General features: G+C 42.1%; 1 protein-coding gene across 1 annotated transcript in view; it reads left to right on the top strand.

The window, feature by feature from the left end:
- Positions 1–13,010, top strand: part of lmtk2 (lemur tyrosine kinase 2) — a 27,083-nt gene extending 14,073 nt beyond the window's left edge. Inside the window, exons 7-14 of the mRNA XM_037088453.1 lie at positions 1,263–1,393; positions 4,059–4,143; positions 5,612–5,733; positions 6,462–6,611; positions 6,738–9,798; positions 9,889–10,021; positions 10,108–10,362; positions 10,731–13,010. Of these exons, the coding sequence (XP_036944348.1) occupies positions 1,263–1,393; positions 4,059–4,143; positions 5,612–5,733; positions 6,462–6,611; positions 6,738–9,798; positions 9,889–10,021; positions 10,108–10,362; positions 10,731–10,759 (3,966 nt within the window). The 3' untranslated portion in view covers positions 10,760–13,010. The remainder of the gene's footprint in view (positions 1–1,262; positions 1,394–4,058; positions 4,144–5,611; positions 5,734–6,461; positions 6,612–6,737; positions 9,799–9,888; positions 10,022–10,107; positions 10,363–10,730) is intronic.
- The last annotated feature ends 738 nt before the right edge of the window (positions 13,011–13,748 follow it).

The following is a 13,748-nucleotide window of genomic DNA, read 5'->3' on the forward strand; positions in this document are numbered from 1 at the left end:
GAGAGATAGCTCAGGGAAAAGTAAAACCACAGACACACAAACACAAACTTGCACGCTAAGTAACAGCGTGCGACCTGACGTTTTTTAATAAAAAGCGCCTCATGTATTATGCGACTCTGATGAGTACAGCATGGTTTTGGTTGCTCAATCCTCAGGGGGGCCCCGTTCATTTCATCAGGAATCTCCTTCGCCTTACCCTGTTATAAACATGATTTCAAATGCTTTCACATTTTGGAAGTCAGAGATAAATATAGTGTTCACTAAAATGTAGACAAGCATGTGCAGACTGCCCTTTTGAATCTATTTTTTTTATGCACCCATTGTAGTGAAATATCAGAAATACTCAAAGTAGAATATACCATATTGACAAGTTTCACAGCTAAACTGTTACACACTTGTGGTAGATGTTATTAAATAACTTTCAGACATTCACAGCTATATTAGAAGTACCTCAAACCTGCAGTCATTCGAATGGCCAGCAAGGGGCACCTTAACTGGTTACACGAAATCTAGACGTCTATGAGAAAATGACACTACTTCTCACTTGATTTATTACTTCAGAATATAGTTTCCTAATGAGTTTGTGATCTCAGTCACTCTCAATACAGCATGATCGTCATTCTTATGGTCCCATTTTTGGCAGAATGGAATTTAAAGCAGGATACACATAAGGGTGTAGCTACCAAGTTGTCAAGCAAACTTCTTCATTCTAGATTCACTGGGTTATATTAACCTCTAATGGTACTCTGATCAGTCAAACTGGTAACATGAGTCTCGATATCACTCTCTCTAACCAAGCGTGCTTGTTAATCATGTTGGTGTGTGATTAATTAACTCAAAGCATCATGTCCTACTCTCCTCACGGGACACCTTGTTCTCTTCCCCCCTTTCCTCTCGTGAGCTTCCGAAAACCCAACTGGTGCACCCAACTAATTTCTCCTGACCTGAGCCACACTCTTTTATTTATAAATCTCTGTGACACAGCACAGACGTCCGTTAAACTGTGTTACCCTTATTTGGTCCTCTCACACATCAGCAGTGAGAAGTGCCGCGGAGACAGTATCAGGAGAGTCTGCTGCCCCTGTGTGGCAGTCTCTGCACAGTGCATTTAACCAGAACCACGTGTTCAATTTCTCATATTTCTGAAATGCAAATAAGATTCTTCTGGATCTATTGAATATTTATATTTGACACTGCTGAACTGATGTTGCTGTGTGCCTCTGTGTGTGTGTGTGTGTGTGTGTGTGTGTGTGTGTTTGCAGGGAGATCTGCGGGGCTATCTGTCTCAGCAGGATTGGATGTTCAGAAACGCTGAGTTGCTGCAGCTGCAGAGGATGGCCTGTGAAATCGCTGCCGGTGTCACTCACCTTCACAAACACAACTTCCTGCACAGGTAGCACTTCAGAATTGCAACACTTGAGCAAGCTCACAGATTTTACACCCAGTGAGCTAAGCACTGTGAGTCTCATAACACTTAATCTGGCAGCTGTTGTTTAGGGTACCACTCACTCTCTCCGTGACGGCTAGACACAACAACACTTCAGTCACACATTTTGATTACAACCCCAGTAACATTTAGTACTTTTCTGCCTCAGTTTCATATATTAGATTGGTTGTTCTTTTGAAATAAATGAATAGATATTACCTAATGAAGATGTGGTTCTTTTTAAACACTTAGCTGTATTTTCTGTTTAATACCAAAGGACATTTATTAATTAAATCTTTTGGTGTTTCTCTCATAAATGTTAGCTACTTTCCTGTTGTGCAACATAACTGATATAATTTGGGTGTTAAGAATTTAAATTAGATGACATTTGAATTAAAGATTTGATGGAAATGTCATATGTTTAACAATCTTGACATAAAACAAAGTACATATAAAGGTTGGTGTCCTAAATGTTAAAGTTAGGGCATACTTGTACACATTTCTATGACATATGATTTAATATGAAGTATTTTCACTGTTTATGTAATGTCAGTTTGTAAATATATAGCCACAAACATCATAAATTAGGATTGTAAAGACTTCGGTCAACTGTTAGTTTTACTTGAGTGCTCACTGTCCAACCAATCTCAGGAGTACCAGTGTTCTCCAAAAAAGGTGTGTACAGCAGAGAGGCCACGTTTCATTTTCATTTTTACCCCCAGCAGGCACTGGATGTCTGGCCACCAGCAGCCAGTAGGGTACAGGGGGTGTTGGGAACGTGTGGCTCGGGGGTAACATACGATGCTCCGCTCATCAGCTCTATTTTGCATGCTCAGAATAAGCTCAGAGAGTTCCAATTACACAGCTCCCATGCATTGCCACAGTGTCAGCTGTCCGCTGCCAGAAGGATATGATGATTCTGCTCTTTGTGTGTAAAAGGATAGCCTCCTATTTGTTGTTGTGTTTTAATCCTTGTTACAACTTAAAGGGACTTGTACAAGCTTCTCTCCATGTGGACCATTTTTATTTACAATTGTAAAAATATTTCTGTGACACTTTTGTTTTACGGCCACAAAATTTAAGTAAAGCTTGACAGATAGTGATTCGGAGAGCAGCCACATGCTGGCATAACTGAACGCATGTTGATAGTGCTGCACTGCAGACACAAAACCCTCGGGGCGAGTGCTGTGTGGGCTGATATCCAAAGCTGAAACTTAGGCTTTGAAATGCAAGGCTGAGAATGGTGCTGCAAAGAGAGGAAAACGCGTACTGTGCCATTTATATATTCTCATTCATAAAATGTGGAAGTTTAGTAAAAGGCAGGGTTCAATGATTGCTCAACATTTTTGTTTTTTTTATTATTTCAGTGCAAGTTTGATAGTTTCTGTAAAGTAATGAGCCAAGTTTGTGATTATTAAGTGGTTGATCTGCTACCCAGAACTTTTCACCAGTTCACACAAATTTAAATTTTGCTGATGTTTTCTCAAACATTGATTACATATAAGTCACAGCTTAGTTTCCTCTTAAAGGCCCAGTATGTAGGATTTAGGACTAATTGGCAGAAACAGAAAAAAATATTAACTGTTTAATATCCATTATTGTCTTTCAAATGTTTCAACTTGGTTTAATTATGAAAGATCCTCATTATTGACAGCAATTTATTGGTATTGAACATAATGTGACAGGGTTTTTTCCTCTTGATCACAGAAATAAAACCAATAAACTGACCTGCTAACAGAAATAACACCAGACTGTACTGGTGTCTGATGGTACAGGAGCGACCATTGCCGTGCCATGGATTAGCCTTGTATGGTTAAGACGTTGGACCCATTTCCTTTTCGCTGTTACTGTATGTCAGGCTCTCAGCCACCAGCACAGGATCATTTAAAATAAACCTCCATTCGTCTTCCACAAGTTTAGAACCCTGGTGTCAGCAGTGTCATTCGTTTGGACCCAGTGCACAGGAATTGCCGGAAGGCTAAAGGCAAAACCAAAGCCGGCCTCTTCTTTCAGTGGAATGAACTACCATGTGTCTGTTTAATGAGCAAAAGGAGCCTCTTAGTTTCTTAGCGCCCTCTACTGGCAGCCCCACATCCCGTTTTTAGAACCTGCGTTTTCCGCTAGAAACTATATCCTGCTGCTGTATGCACCAGTCAGGAATAGCTCCTGTGTGAGTCTTGTTGCAAGGTTAAGAGCCGAGGCCAATGACAGAAGAGTCCTTGTTAGTGTCCTTTGCCCTTGATTCTTGAGAGGTAATCTGAACCTTTTAAGGTTAGGAGCAGATGTTGGAGCCATTGTTGATCTTGATATACTGGTTGTTTTTATTTGTAAACCTTTACAACTGTTTAATAAATGGATAATAAAGCATTACCATGTTTGTTAACAGTGAAATAACTGCTAACTAAAGCTAAATTGAATATTACTGTAGCTTTATTAATGATGGATATTATAAAGTGTTGCCTAAAATTAATTTCCTGGGACAAAAACAAGCATCAGTTGAACACTTTCCTTCTATCAATGATCATAAACTTCAGTGCTTCATAATAAGTGATTACTTTGGTACTTGTTCGTGTGTGAAGGATCTATTTACCGTCCTCGTGTGTAATGCTGATGTCTCTCTCTCTTCTTGTAGTGATTTGGCTCTGAGGAACTGCTATCTGACTGCAGACCTAACAGTCAAAGTTGGAGACTATGGTATAGGACCCTACAGATACAAAGTAAGTATAAATCTCAGTTTCATATCTATTCTGCAGAGAGATTATCTCAGTATCATAATTACTGTATGGAAGCGCATATTCTTGTCAACACCAGGGCCATTTTAGACGAAGATTCTTTAAATTGGACTTAAGAGAAGACATAAAAAATGTGATATTGTTTGAAATTGCTGGTCTACCAGTGGTAATCCACTAAGTCTTACTGTGGTGGTAAATTTTTATATAGTCACTAAACTATTGAGTGAGTAAATGTGTGCTAAGAAGTAGCTGATATTAGAGACGCCGCAGTACCTTAATTGGCAGAGCATGCAACCCATGTGCGGTGGCTGTGTCCTCACAGCAGTCGGACAGGGTTTAGGTCCGACCTGTGGCTCTTTGCTATGTGTAACATGTAGTGATACATGTTAAAACAGTCCCAATTAAGATGTCTGTTAGATCTCTTTGCCCCTAGCCCCTCAGCGCCTGCTTAGATTTGACCAACGATATACAGTAAAATAGAAGCCGCCCTCCTGGATATTGACTCCCTCCAAGGTTGACTGCGCCCTCCGGAGTATTTATGAAGCTAGAGAGAAACTGTGGGAGGGACTGGGCATCTGCGATTGATGATGCAGTGCAAACATTTCCGTTTGTTTATGCTCTCCTGATAGAACTCAAGAACAAGATTTTTTTTTTTTTTTTAATACATATTTACCAATAAAAGAGGCAAGTTAATTGGTGCATCTCTAATCTTAGACCATTTTAAGTTAAAAAAGTTACCTACCCTATTTCAGACCATTTTTCACCAAGGCGCTATTTTGATAGCCAAAAAGAGATGAAGAAAACATAGATAGTAAGTCAAGTAATTTAGATTTAAAAAATGCCTCACATGATATAAACACATGTAAATGAGAGTTTAGTAGTAATTGAAGCAGGATTTCAACTAATTAGTCCTTGTTAAGATGGTTATGAGCAACTCCTCATTGCGCAACTGATGAACTTAAGTTGCCTGTCTGACGTCTGGCTGTTTGTTGAGATGAAGTCACCGTCAAAGTCTATCTTTGTGCAACCAGCCCCAGATGACCTGACTGAAAATAAACCATCTTCATCGTTGGCTGCGCAGGTGTTTGCCAGTTGAGCAATTGTATATTTCACTGAAGAATTGAGACCATCCTCTTTAGTAACTTGACACGCTGCATATGTCCTGAGGCAGTCCTGTCTACTGGATTCTTTAAATACTGCTGATCCGTCAATTTGGCTGTGTGAATTTAATACTCAGAGGTCATCGACTGAATCTATTTTTGTAAAGATAGGGAGAGGCGAAGTGGGAGTCCACAGGCTCAATGAGAGCTAATAAACAACCACATTTCTTCTGTTGAGTGCTTTTTAATGACGTGTTTGTGTGTGTTTAATGCGTTAGTGTTTCCAGAAAGAAAAGGTTTGTAAAAGTAGCAACAACGTTGTGTGACTGACATTTTTTACAATTTGACTACAGGAGGATTACATCATCACAGAGGATGATGTGTTCGCTCCCCTTCGCTGGTTGGCTCCAGAGCTGGTGGGTGAGCGCCATGGGGGTGTCATTACTATGGAGCAGACCAAGCCCAGCAATGTCTGGTAGGTACCAGACTGTAGCTCTTCACTGACAGTAGAGGTCTTTTAAAAAAAAAACAAACAAACAAAAAACCACATTACTGTCAACTGTCAGTGAAACTGAATCTGAATATTTTATAAAGAGACTGAGAAAGAAGGAGAGATTTTTGTTGCCTTATTGCATGTGATTCAGTCATAGCCAGGTCCTGTAATCAAGATATACATGCGAGGTACACTTGGAATGAAATACAGCAGTAAATAGATCTGCAGTCCACCTCTGGCTCATTGCTGAGAAAACAAGCCATTTCTGCTAATTGCATAGCTGGTGAATTCCAAACAATCTGGATAATTACCAGGAGAGGGGAAAAGACACTGACAGTGCACCAATGAAGCATCTCTCCACATTGTTTAGTCTTTTCAGCTCCTCCTTGAATTCACGACTCATTGCCCAAATGCTTTCCAGTCATAAATTAGAGTTACATGAGGTAATTGTAGCTACATAAGCCAGATCCCCCCCCTTACTAGAAATATGTTGAGATTCAGAATGTTCCCCATGTAAACGGCTTCAATGGTAGCATTCATTCACGTTACTGTGCTGTTTTTATGGGTTTAGATATTTTTAGCATTTCCCTTCATTAAGTTTTATGGTTTGGGTTCAAGAAGTCAATGTTACTTGCAGAACTTGGAGTGTGCAAGATAACTCTTGTCCTGCTGTAAATTCCAACAGTTATATTACCCTCACCTCTCTGTAGGGCATTGGGGGTCACATTATGGGAGCTCTTGGAGAATGCGGCTCAGCCGTACCCACATCTGTCTGACCGGGAAGTTCTCAATCATGTGATCAAGGACCAACAAGTCAAACTCTTCAAACCACAGCTGGAGCTTCCATATTCTGACAGATGGTGATTATTCATATCAAATTACTTACCAATAATATTATTAAAGAAAAATATATTAATAGTTATACATATATTTTTTTGATTTGTTGTCCGTTATTTTAAAAGATGTTTTTTGCCCTGCAACTGCAGGTACGAAGTCCTGCAATTCTGCTGGCTGTCTCCAGACAAGCGAGCCACAGCAGAAGAAGTCCACCGTCTGCTGATTTACTTGCGCATGCAAGGCCAGAAGGACATAGAAGAAGATTTTGAACAGCGCTGGGATGCTCTCAAGCCTAACCCTTCCACACGGCAGACCACTGTCAGCCACTCCTCTTTCCCAATCTTGGAACAGTTTGCTGATGATGCTTTGCGACAAGAGATCGATGAAGTCCTCACAGTCACTGAAACGAGCAAAGGCCTCAGCTTTGAGTACGTTTGGGAGGCAGCCAAGCACGACCACTACGAAGGCAACCATGGACGTTCAGGCATGGACACAACGTTGAACTATCACAGCATGTTCTTTCCGGTTTCCAGTGAAGACATTCAGGCTCATTTCCCTGATCCTGCAGCCAGAGCAGTGGGCAAAGAAAGCGATAACGGTTCCTCAGGAATTCCTGGGATTGTACCAGTGTTTGACACACAAAAGCCATTGAATAGAAATGAATATTATATACAACTGGAAGAACAAGGAGAGAGCACCGTTGGGGAAGATGGGAACAGAGGGCAAGACATTGACTTCAGTGCAGGCCGGCAAGACTTTGTCGTTCTCCAAGATGTCCGTCTTGATGAATCTAGCACCGATGCTGATTTTTTCCACCAAAGTATTGACTCCAAGGATTCATATTTACCTGACAGCCACATCTGGTCATCTCTTGAAAATGACAGTCCATACCACACTAACATCTTCACTGAAGGGGGGTCCAAGCAAGAGGACTCTCCTTCCTGGGGCCGGGGTTTTATGGAGCTTCCAGAACGCAATGGGAACCCTTTCCATGAAGGTGCGCCTTTAGAAGTCCAAGAGGTAGACACAGATAAAAGCTATGGGGATTCTTTTTTAGGGGATAGTTCAGAAGCCACTCATCCAACGGATTCTGTGGAAGTGGAGGGGGAGAACTCAGATGTGAAGAGGCTTCTGAATACTGAAAAACTTGCTGACAACTTCATGTTTCTCAAAGACCAGAGACTGATGAAAGACGGATCTAGTTTCTCAAGCCCACAGGACAATTTTCTTTTACCCGGTGTAGCCCACGAGCCAGAAGACACATTCAAAATGCGTTCTTGGGACAACTTTGAGAGTTTAGGCAGCTTAACCACAATGGACACTTATTTAAAACCTGCAGCAAGTAGCACATCCTCAAGACAGGAACTTTTAGACTCTCCAAGTGCCAGTTTGGGGGAGTTTGGTCCGTCTCTGGTAGAAAATGAAACACTGGTGCCTTTCATTACAGTGGTCTCAGAAGACGACACAAGCAACCAGCTGCCAGTTAGAAATAGTTCTTCCACCGAAGACCTTGGTCTGCTGCAATCCTCAGACAGAGGTGTAGACTCTGGTTTTGATTCTACCTCAGAGAGGTTCGAGATCATCATCAGTCAAACTGATGACCACACCCCTGCATTCTCTGAAAGTGCCACTACAGACTTATTGTGCACAGATGCCAAAATTCCCAGCCTTGAAGACGACATTGGAGCCTCAAAGGATAATGCTCAGCCCACAGAAGGTGAAATGCCTGAAAACCTGCAAGTCCAAGCATTGTCCTCAGACAACGGACACAGCGAAGACCTAACGAGTAACGATCTGTTGAGTGAACTAATTGAGGATGCAGATATAGAATTAGAAACCACTCTATCTGACCATGAGGAATCCTTTATGGATACTAGTGGGCGTCCTCTTGTCAGATCGTCTTTGTTGGTCTCTGGGCCGTCTTTGGACCAGATCAGCCAGGACAGTTTACTGGAAGACAGTATGTCCACCACGCTACCAACTGTTGATAACTCTGCCGAGACACCCGACTCTTTAGACTCTCTGGACATCCACAGGCTGGGTGAACACGGAGAAGAGCTGAGTGCTCAAATAGCCCAACACAAACTCCAGCCTCCATACAAAATATCAGACAGTGGATATGAGACGGAGAACCTAGAGTCTCCTGAGTGGAACTCTCAGCCCAGCGTCAAAGACCAGTCCCCTGTCAAAAATGGCTTGAGTGTTGCCAAAGAAGAGGAGGAAACGGAGGAAACGGAGGAGCCCTCGGCTGCGACAAATCTGGTTCCACCGGAAATTATTATCTCTGAAGTAGAGGGCGTGCTGAACGCTCACAGCGAGGATCCTAGTGAGGACCAGCAACCAGATTATGAAGCCCCAGCTGAGGAACCACTCATGGGCATGAATTACAGAGACTCTGCTTACTTCTCAGACAATGAATCAGAAGCTGAGAAGAAGTCTGAGGAAACAGTCGTGGGAGGTTCCGGTGAAGTCACGTGGCTGAGGAACTCCGTCAGCGAGGCAGCTGGAAGCGTGCCATCGGAGGTTAATGTGGAGAGAGATGTAGATTCTTTATTTTCTCAGCAAGAATCTTCTGAAACCACTGAAGCACAGGCTGATGGAGAAACACTTGACCCTCATGTTCTGGGGACGTTACCAGAGGCAGATCTTACCGCGAAATGTGAGAAGGAGGCAACAGAGTCTAGCAGCAACCACATCAAACCAGAGGTGTTGAAGGACGTTGCATGTCCTGATCAACCAGACCCATCAGAAGATATAGAAACCTCAACCCCACTCCCTTCTGCTGCCCCCTCAAAGCCCACAGCAGAGATCACGGGTCACGCTAAACTTACCAGGACCTACGCCAGTGATGGCCATAAAATAAAAGAGCCGGAAATGGAGGGGCGTTATCTAGGGAGGCGGGACGGCTTAGATGGACAGGAGGATGGCGGGGATGCGGATGAGGAGGACGAGAACAGCGATGACTCTGACGACGACATCCGAGCATACCAGCTGCACAGCTCCAGCTCAGACAGCGAGGACGACGGCGTGCACACCGTGCCAGTTATTATTTCTGATGACAGCAGTGCAAAGAACCTGAAGAGCTTGTTGAAACCGACGACGCTGAACATCGAGGCTTCGTCTTCCCCGTTTGCTGCGAGGAGTAATGCAGATAACTCCAGAAGAGCTGTGTCTTTCTTCGATGATGTCACCGTCTACCTGTTTGACCAGGTAAAGTATTGTCTGTTTTGTTGTACCTGTAACTAGCCAGGTGATATCATGCGGCCATTCTTAACTAAAATCCAACTCATTCTGATGTAGGAGACGCCCACCAAGGAACTGGGTGACCACTCCTCGGGCTCTAACAGCCAGGTACCAGAGTTTAGCAGCCCGGTGTCCACTGCCAGCTACCTGAACCGGTTCACCAACTCCGAGAGCTCCACAGACGAAGAAGGTCGGGCCAAAACCCACTGAATGTACACAGCTACAGACTATCATCTTTGCATTACGTGTTCTGACTGGTTCATTTAATTCCAACAGGTGGCGGTTTTGAGTGGGACGATGACTTCTCCTCCCCTTCGCCCGCCTTCCTGCCCAAGGCGGATAAAGACCCCATATCAAAGGCTATGTCCGTATCGGCGGCATCTCGCTTTGCCTCTCCGCCCCCTGCAGTAGGGCGCGTGCTGGAGCCCAGCTGGACCAGCTCCTCAAACTACTCCCGTTTCTCCATCTCACCAGCCAGCATCGCCAGCTTCTCCCTCACACATCTCACTGACTCAGACATCGAACAAGGAGGCAAGTCTTGCAATTCTTTAGAAATGTAGTGGATCCAAATCACAACAGCAGAAAGTTTGTATCATGAGATGTCCATGGCTTTATGCTACACCAACAGGCTTTTATTGAGCTGTCCAAAAACTATTCCTTTGAAATGTTGTTTGACTGCAGTCTTTATTTGTATTTCTGTGTTAAGATCATATTTAACTACTTATATAAATGTTTATGACATTGTCACTTTCCTCGTCAATGTCTTCACCGACTACTATCATCAGGTTACATACAGCAGCTCATTGAGCACTGTAATAATATGAAGCAGTCATGTTAATTATCACTATCAATCAGCTGAGCACAATCTAACTGTCTTCAATTTCTTTTTTATCGCTCAGGAAGCAGTGAAGATGGAGAAAAGGACTAGTGTGATAAATGAAGGGACCATTCATCATCACACTATTAAAAAATGAACCTATACTCGCACTTTTTGGGAAAGTTTGTGGGACAAACCGCGGATGCTTCTCTCAGGCAGAACTGTTCTTTATCTACATGGAGATGGCCATGAGAACAATGGCTGCAAAACTTGACTTTCAGCAAATAAAGACGGACGAGTCCCAGTCCCGGTCTGAGCCACATCACCTCTCCAGCTACATCAGTGTGTGTGATTTCAGTTCAGTGCAATTCCACTTGGAGGGGGAGGGGGGGAAGTTTCTAAATATTTGCTTTAAAGACTCATCAAGCACATTCCAGGTGTTTGGTTGCTTCTTTTTTTTTGTTGTGTGTCCAAGTGCACTCCTTTTTCCAGGACTTTTGCATCACCAAAAAAAAAAAAAAAAAGGTTTAAAAAAACAGACTTTATGTTCTGAGTTCAACACACTGGGCTGACAAACTTATCACTACAGCCAAATAGGAATAAGCTCTTTGATTTCAGCAGACCTAAAACTGAAGATCCAAGCTTTTTTTTTTTGCTCTCTTAAATTGTTTAAATTTTCTCCTTCATGTTGTGCGATTATTTCAGTGGTTGCCTTTTTTTTTTTTTTTTTGGTAAACTCTTGTTGGGTATTAGTCGAAGTCTCCTAATTTGGAGAAGACAGTATGTGTGGTATCCTTCTGTAGCAGCATTTGAATAAGAAGGGTTGACATTTAGGATGCACCATCCATGCATAGGATGATTTGATAACTACCTTAACTAAAAATCCCTCATGTGGGAGGTGACACACTGTATGTTCCTTTTTATTTGTGTTTTGAAAGGAACGTTAACAGGAAGTAAGTTTCATATTTTTGAGACGTGTCAGTAAGAACTGTTGCTGTTATTAGCTAAGGATTGTCGTATGAATCCTTACAGAGTTGGTCCGGCTGAAAGACAGTGGTGAGGAAGATCTTTACAGATATCTTTGTAATGCTTAATCTTTATTTTTTGCTCTGAGGTTGTGCAGCAAGTTGCTGGGATGTCACTGGGGTTTTATCACAGTGCCTGCGATGCTGTAAAAAAGAAAAAAAAAAAAGGCTGCACTCCTCTGTTTATTATCACTACAAAATTTAAAATCATTGTGTAAAAAAAAAAAAAAGTGGGAGATTTTATTTTTAAATGTCAGAATGGAGAAATGTGATGAGCTGTTTGTAAACAAATGTGCAATGAGTTTGATTTAATCAGTTGAAATTTGAGTTCATTGGAAGAGCTGGTGAACGTGGTGGCATTTCTACGGTAATGTGCAGGGAGTTAAAGCTTCACTACTAGAACAAAAAAACAAAACGAAGAACACTGCTGCTTTTATCAACTTCAGTGTCATGAACAGAGTCATGCCTTTGTTTTTCTTGTTTTTTTTTTTTACTTTGTGTCAAACTTAATTAACCTATTCAGATGGCATTGTCCTCCTTAAGGACTCATTGTCCAGTTGCAATTTTAAGCATTCGTCGATTCATTAATGTATGATATCATTTTTGCAGGCCGTGCATCGTCTCTGTGGCTGCAGAGGATTTGTTGGGGGACGTGTTTCTGTACAGAGTATAATGCAAACAGTTAGGGAGCAACACACACTCCCCTCCCCCCCCCCAAAAAAAGGTTTTCATGTACAGCTATAAAAACACAGTTCCTTCAAACTGTAAGTTATACAGTTACTGTATGGTTTATTCTTTTAAAAAGGTCTCGTCACAAATGACCTGACAAACTGCTTCACCTGTCGTAGATAATGACCACCTCCACCGCCCCCATACAGAAGGCACTGTACAGTAGATAACGTTAACCTCTGTTTAAAACCAGCAGCCTGTGCTTCAGTTAAACTTGAACATTTATTTAAGGAAATCTTGTTTTGACTACAGTATACATTTGCTTAATCTTGCACATTTGAGAAATGTAACTTAATGTTGAATTGTACTGATGTATGTAAATGTTATTTTTTTTTTTTTTCTGTCTGTAAATGGGAAATGATGTAACTGAGTTCTAGGTATGAGGTTTCATTTTGTAACTTAAAAGCTGAGTTGATCGGAGGAACATATCAGTCGTTGGCTAAAAGCAGTTAAATTAAGACACAAAAGCAGATGTGAAATCATTCTGTCCTTTAAACTTGTAGATTTTAAAAATATTTTTACTTCATATTTATCATGCTTAGTGTAATTGAATGAAATGTTTATAATTACACTGTTTAATATGAAAATAAATGCAAATGAACTTCTAATTTTCTGGTGTGGTTGCTGCACAATCTAGGTCTGGTGCCTTGCCAGTCGCCCTGCAGGGAAGGAATGACGCCTGGCCGCAAGGACCGGGTCTCCAGCCAGAACTACTCTGGGAATTTTAGATATAGTTTGGCTCGTTACCGGTTTTGAAACTCAACTCCTGGAGCGGAGTTGGCTGTTGTGACAAGTCTTGGGCAGGTGAAGGGATTCTCTGGCCCCAGGTGAGTCAGCAGTCGTGTTGGAGTCGACCTGTGAGTGTTTTCAGTACAGACAACAAGAACGGCATTGAAGCGGGGATGCCTTACCCCTCGTCAACCTGCATCCCTTCTAGTAGCAGAGAGAGGGCAGGGGCAGAGGGTTCGTTTAGTTGAATGTTAGTTTGTTAGTCGTTGATCCTTTATCAGACTGAGATTTGAGCAAGTTAGAATCCAAGTCTCTGAAACATCTGTAGCCAAACTGAGCTGCGTATTGATAATCCATGGTGCTGAAGTAGCGAATGGATTTATAATTTCACCTTCAGTCCCACGCTCTTATCAGTCTCCTCTTGGGTCTATAATAGTCTCTAAACTACATACTACAAATTCTTAATGCCTTGCTGCGTTGTAGCCCGGGTCTAGACCTTTTTCGATCCATCCAAACACCATTATTGAGAGCAGTGTCGGCATCATGACCAATGTGACAAGTAGCAGAGGATCGAGAGGATCATAGAGACATTCTTCTGCCTGTAGAAACTCTAAGTG

This window comes from Acanthopagrus latus, chromosome 23 (assembly GCF_904848185.1).
Source record: "Acanthopagrus latus isolate v.2019 chromosome 23, fAcaLat1.1, whole genome shotgun sequence".
In the NCBI taxonomy this organism is placed as follows: domain Eukaryota; kingdom Metazoa; phylum Chordata; class Actinopteri; order Spariformes; family Sparidae; genus Acanthopagrus; species Acanthopagrus latus.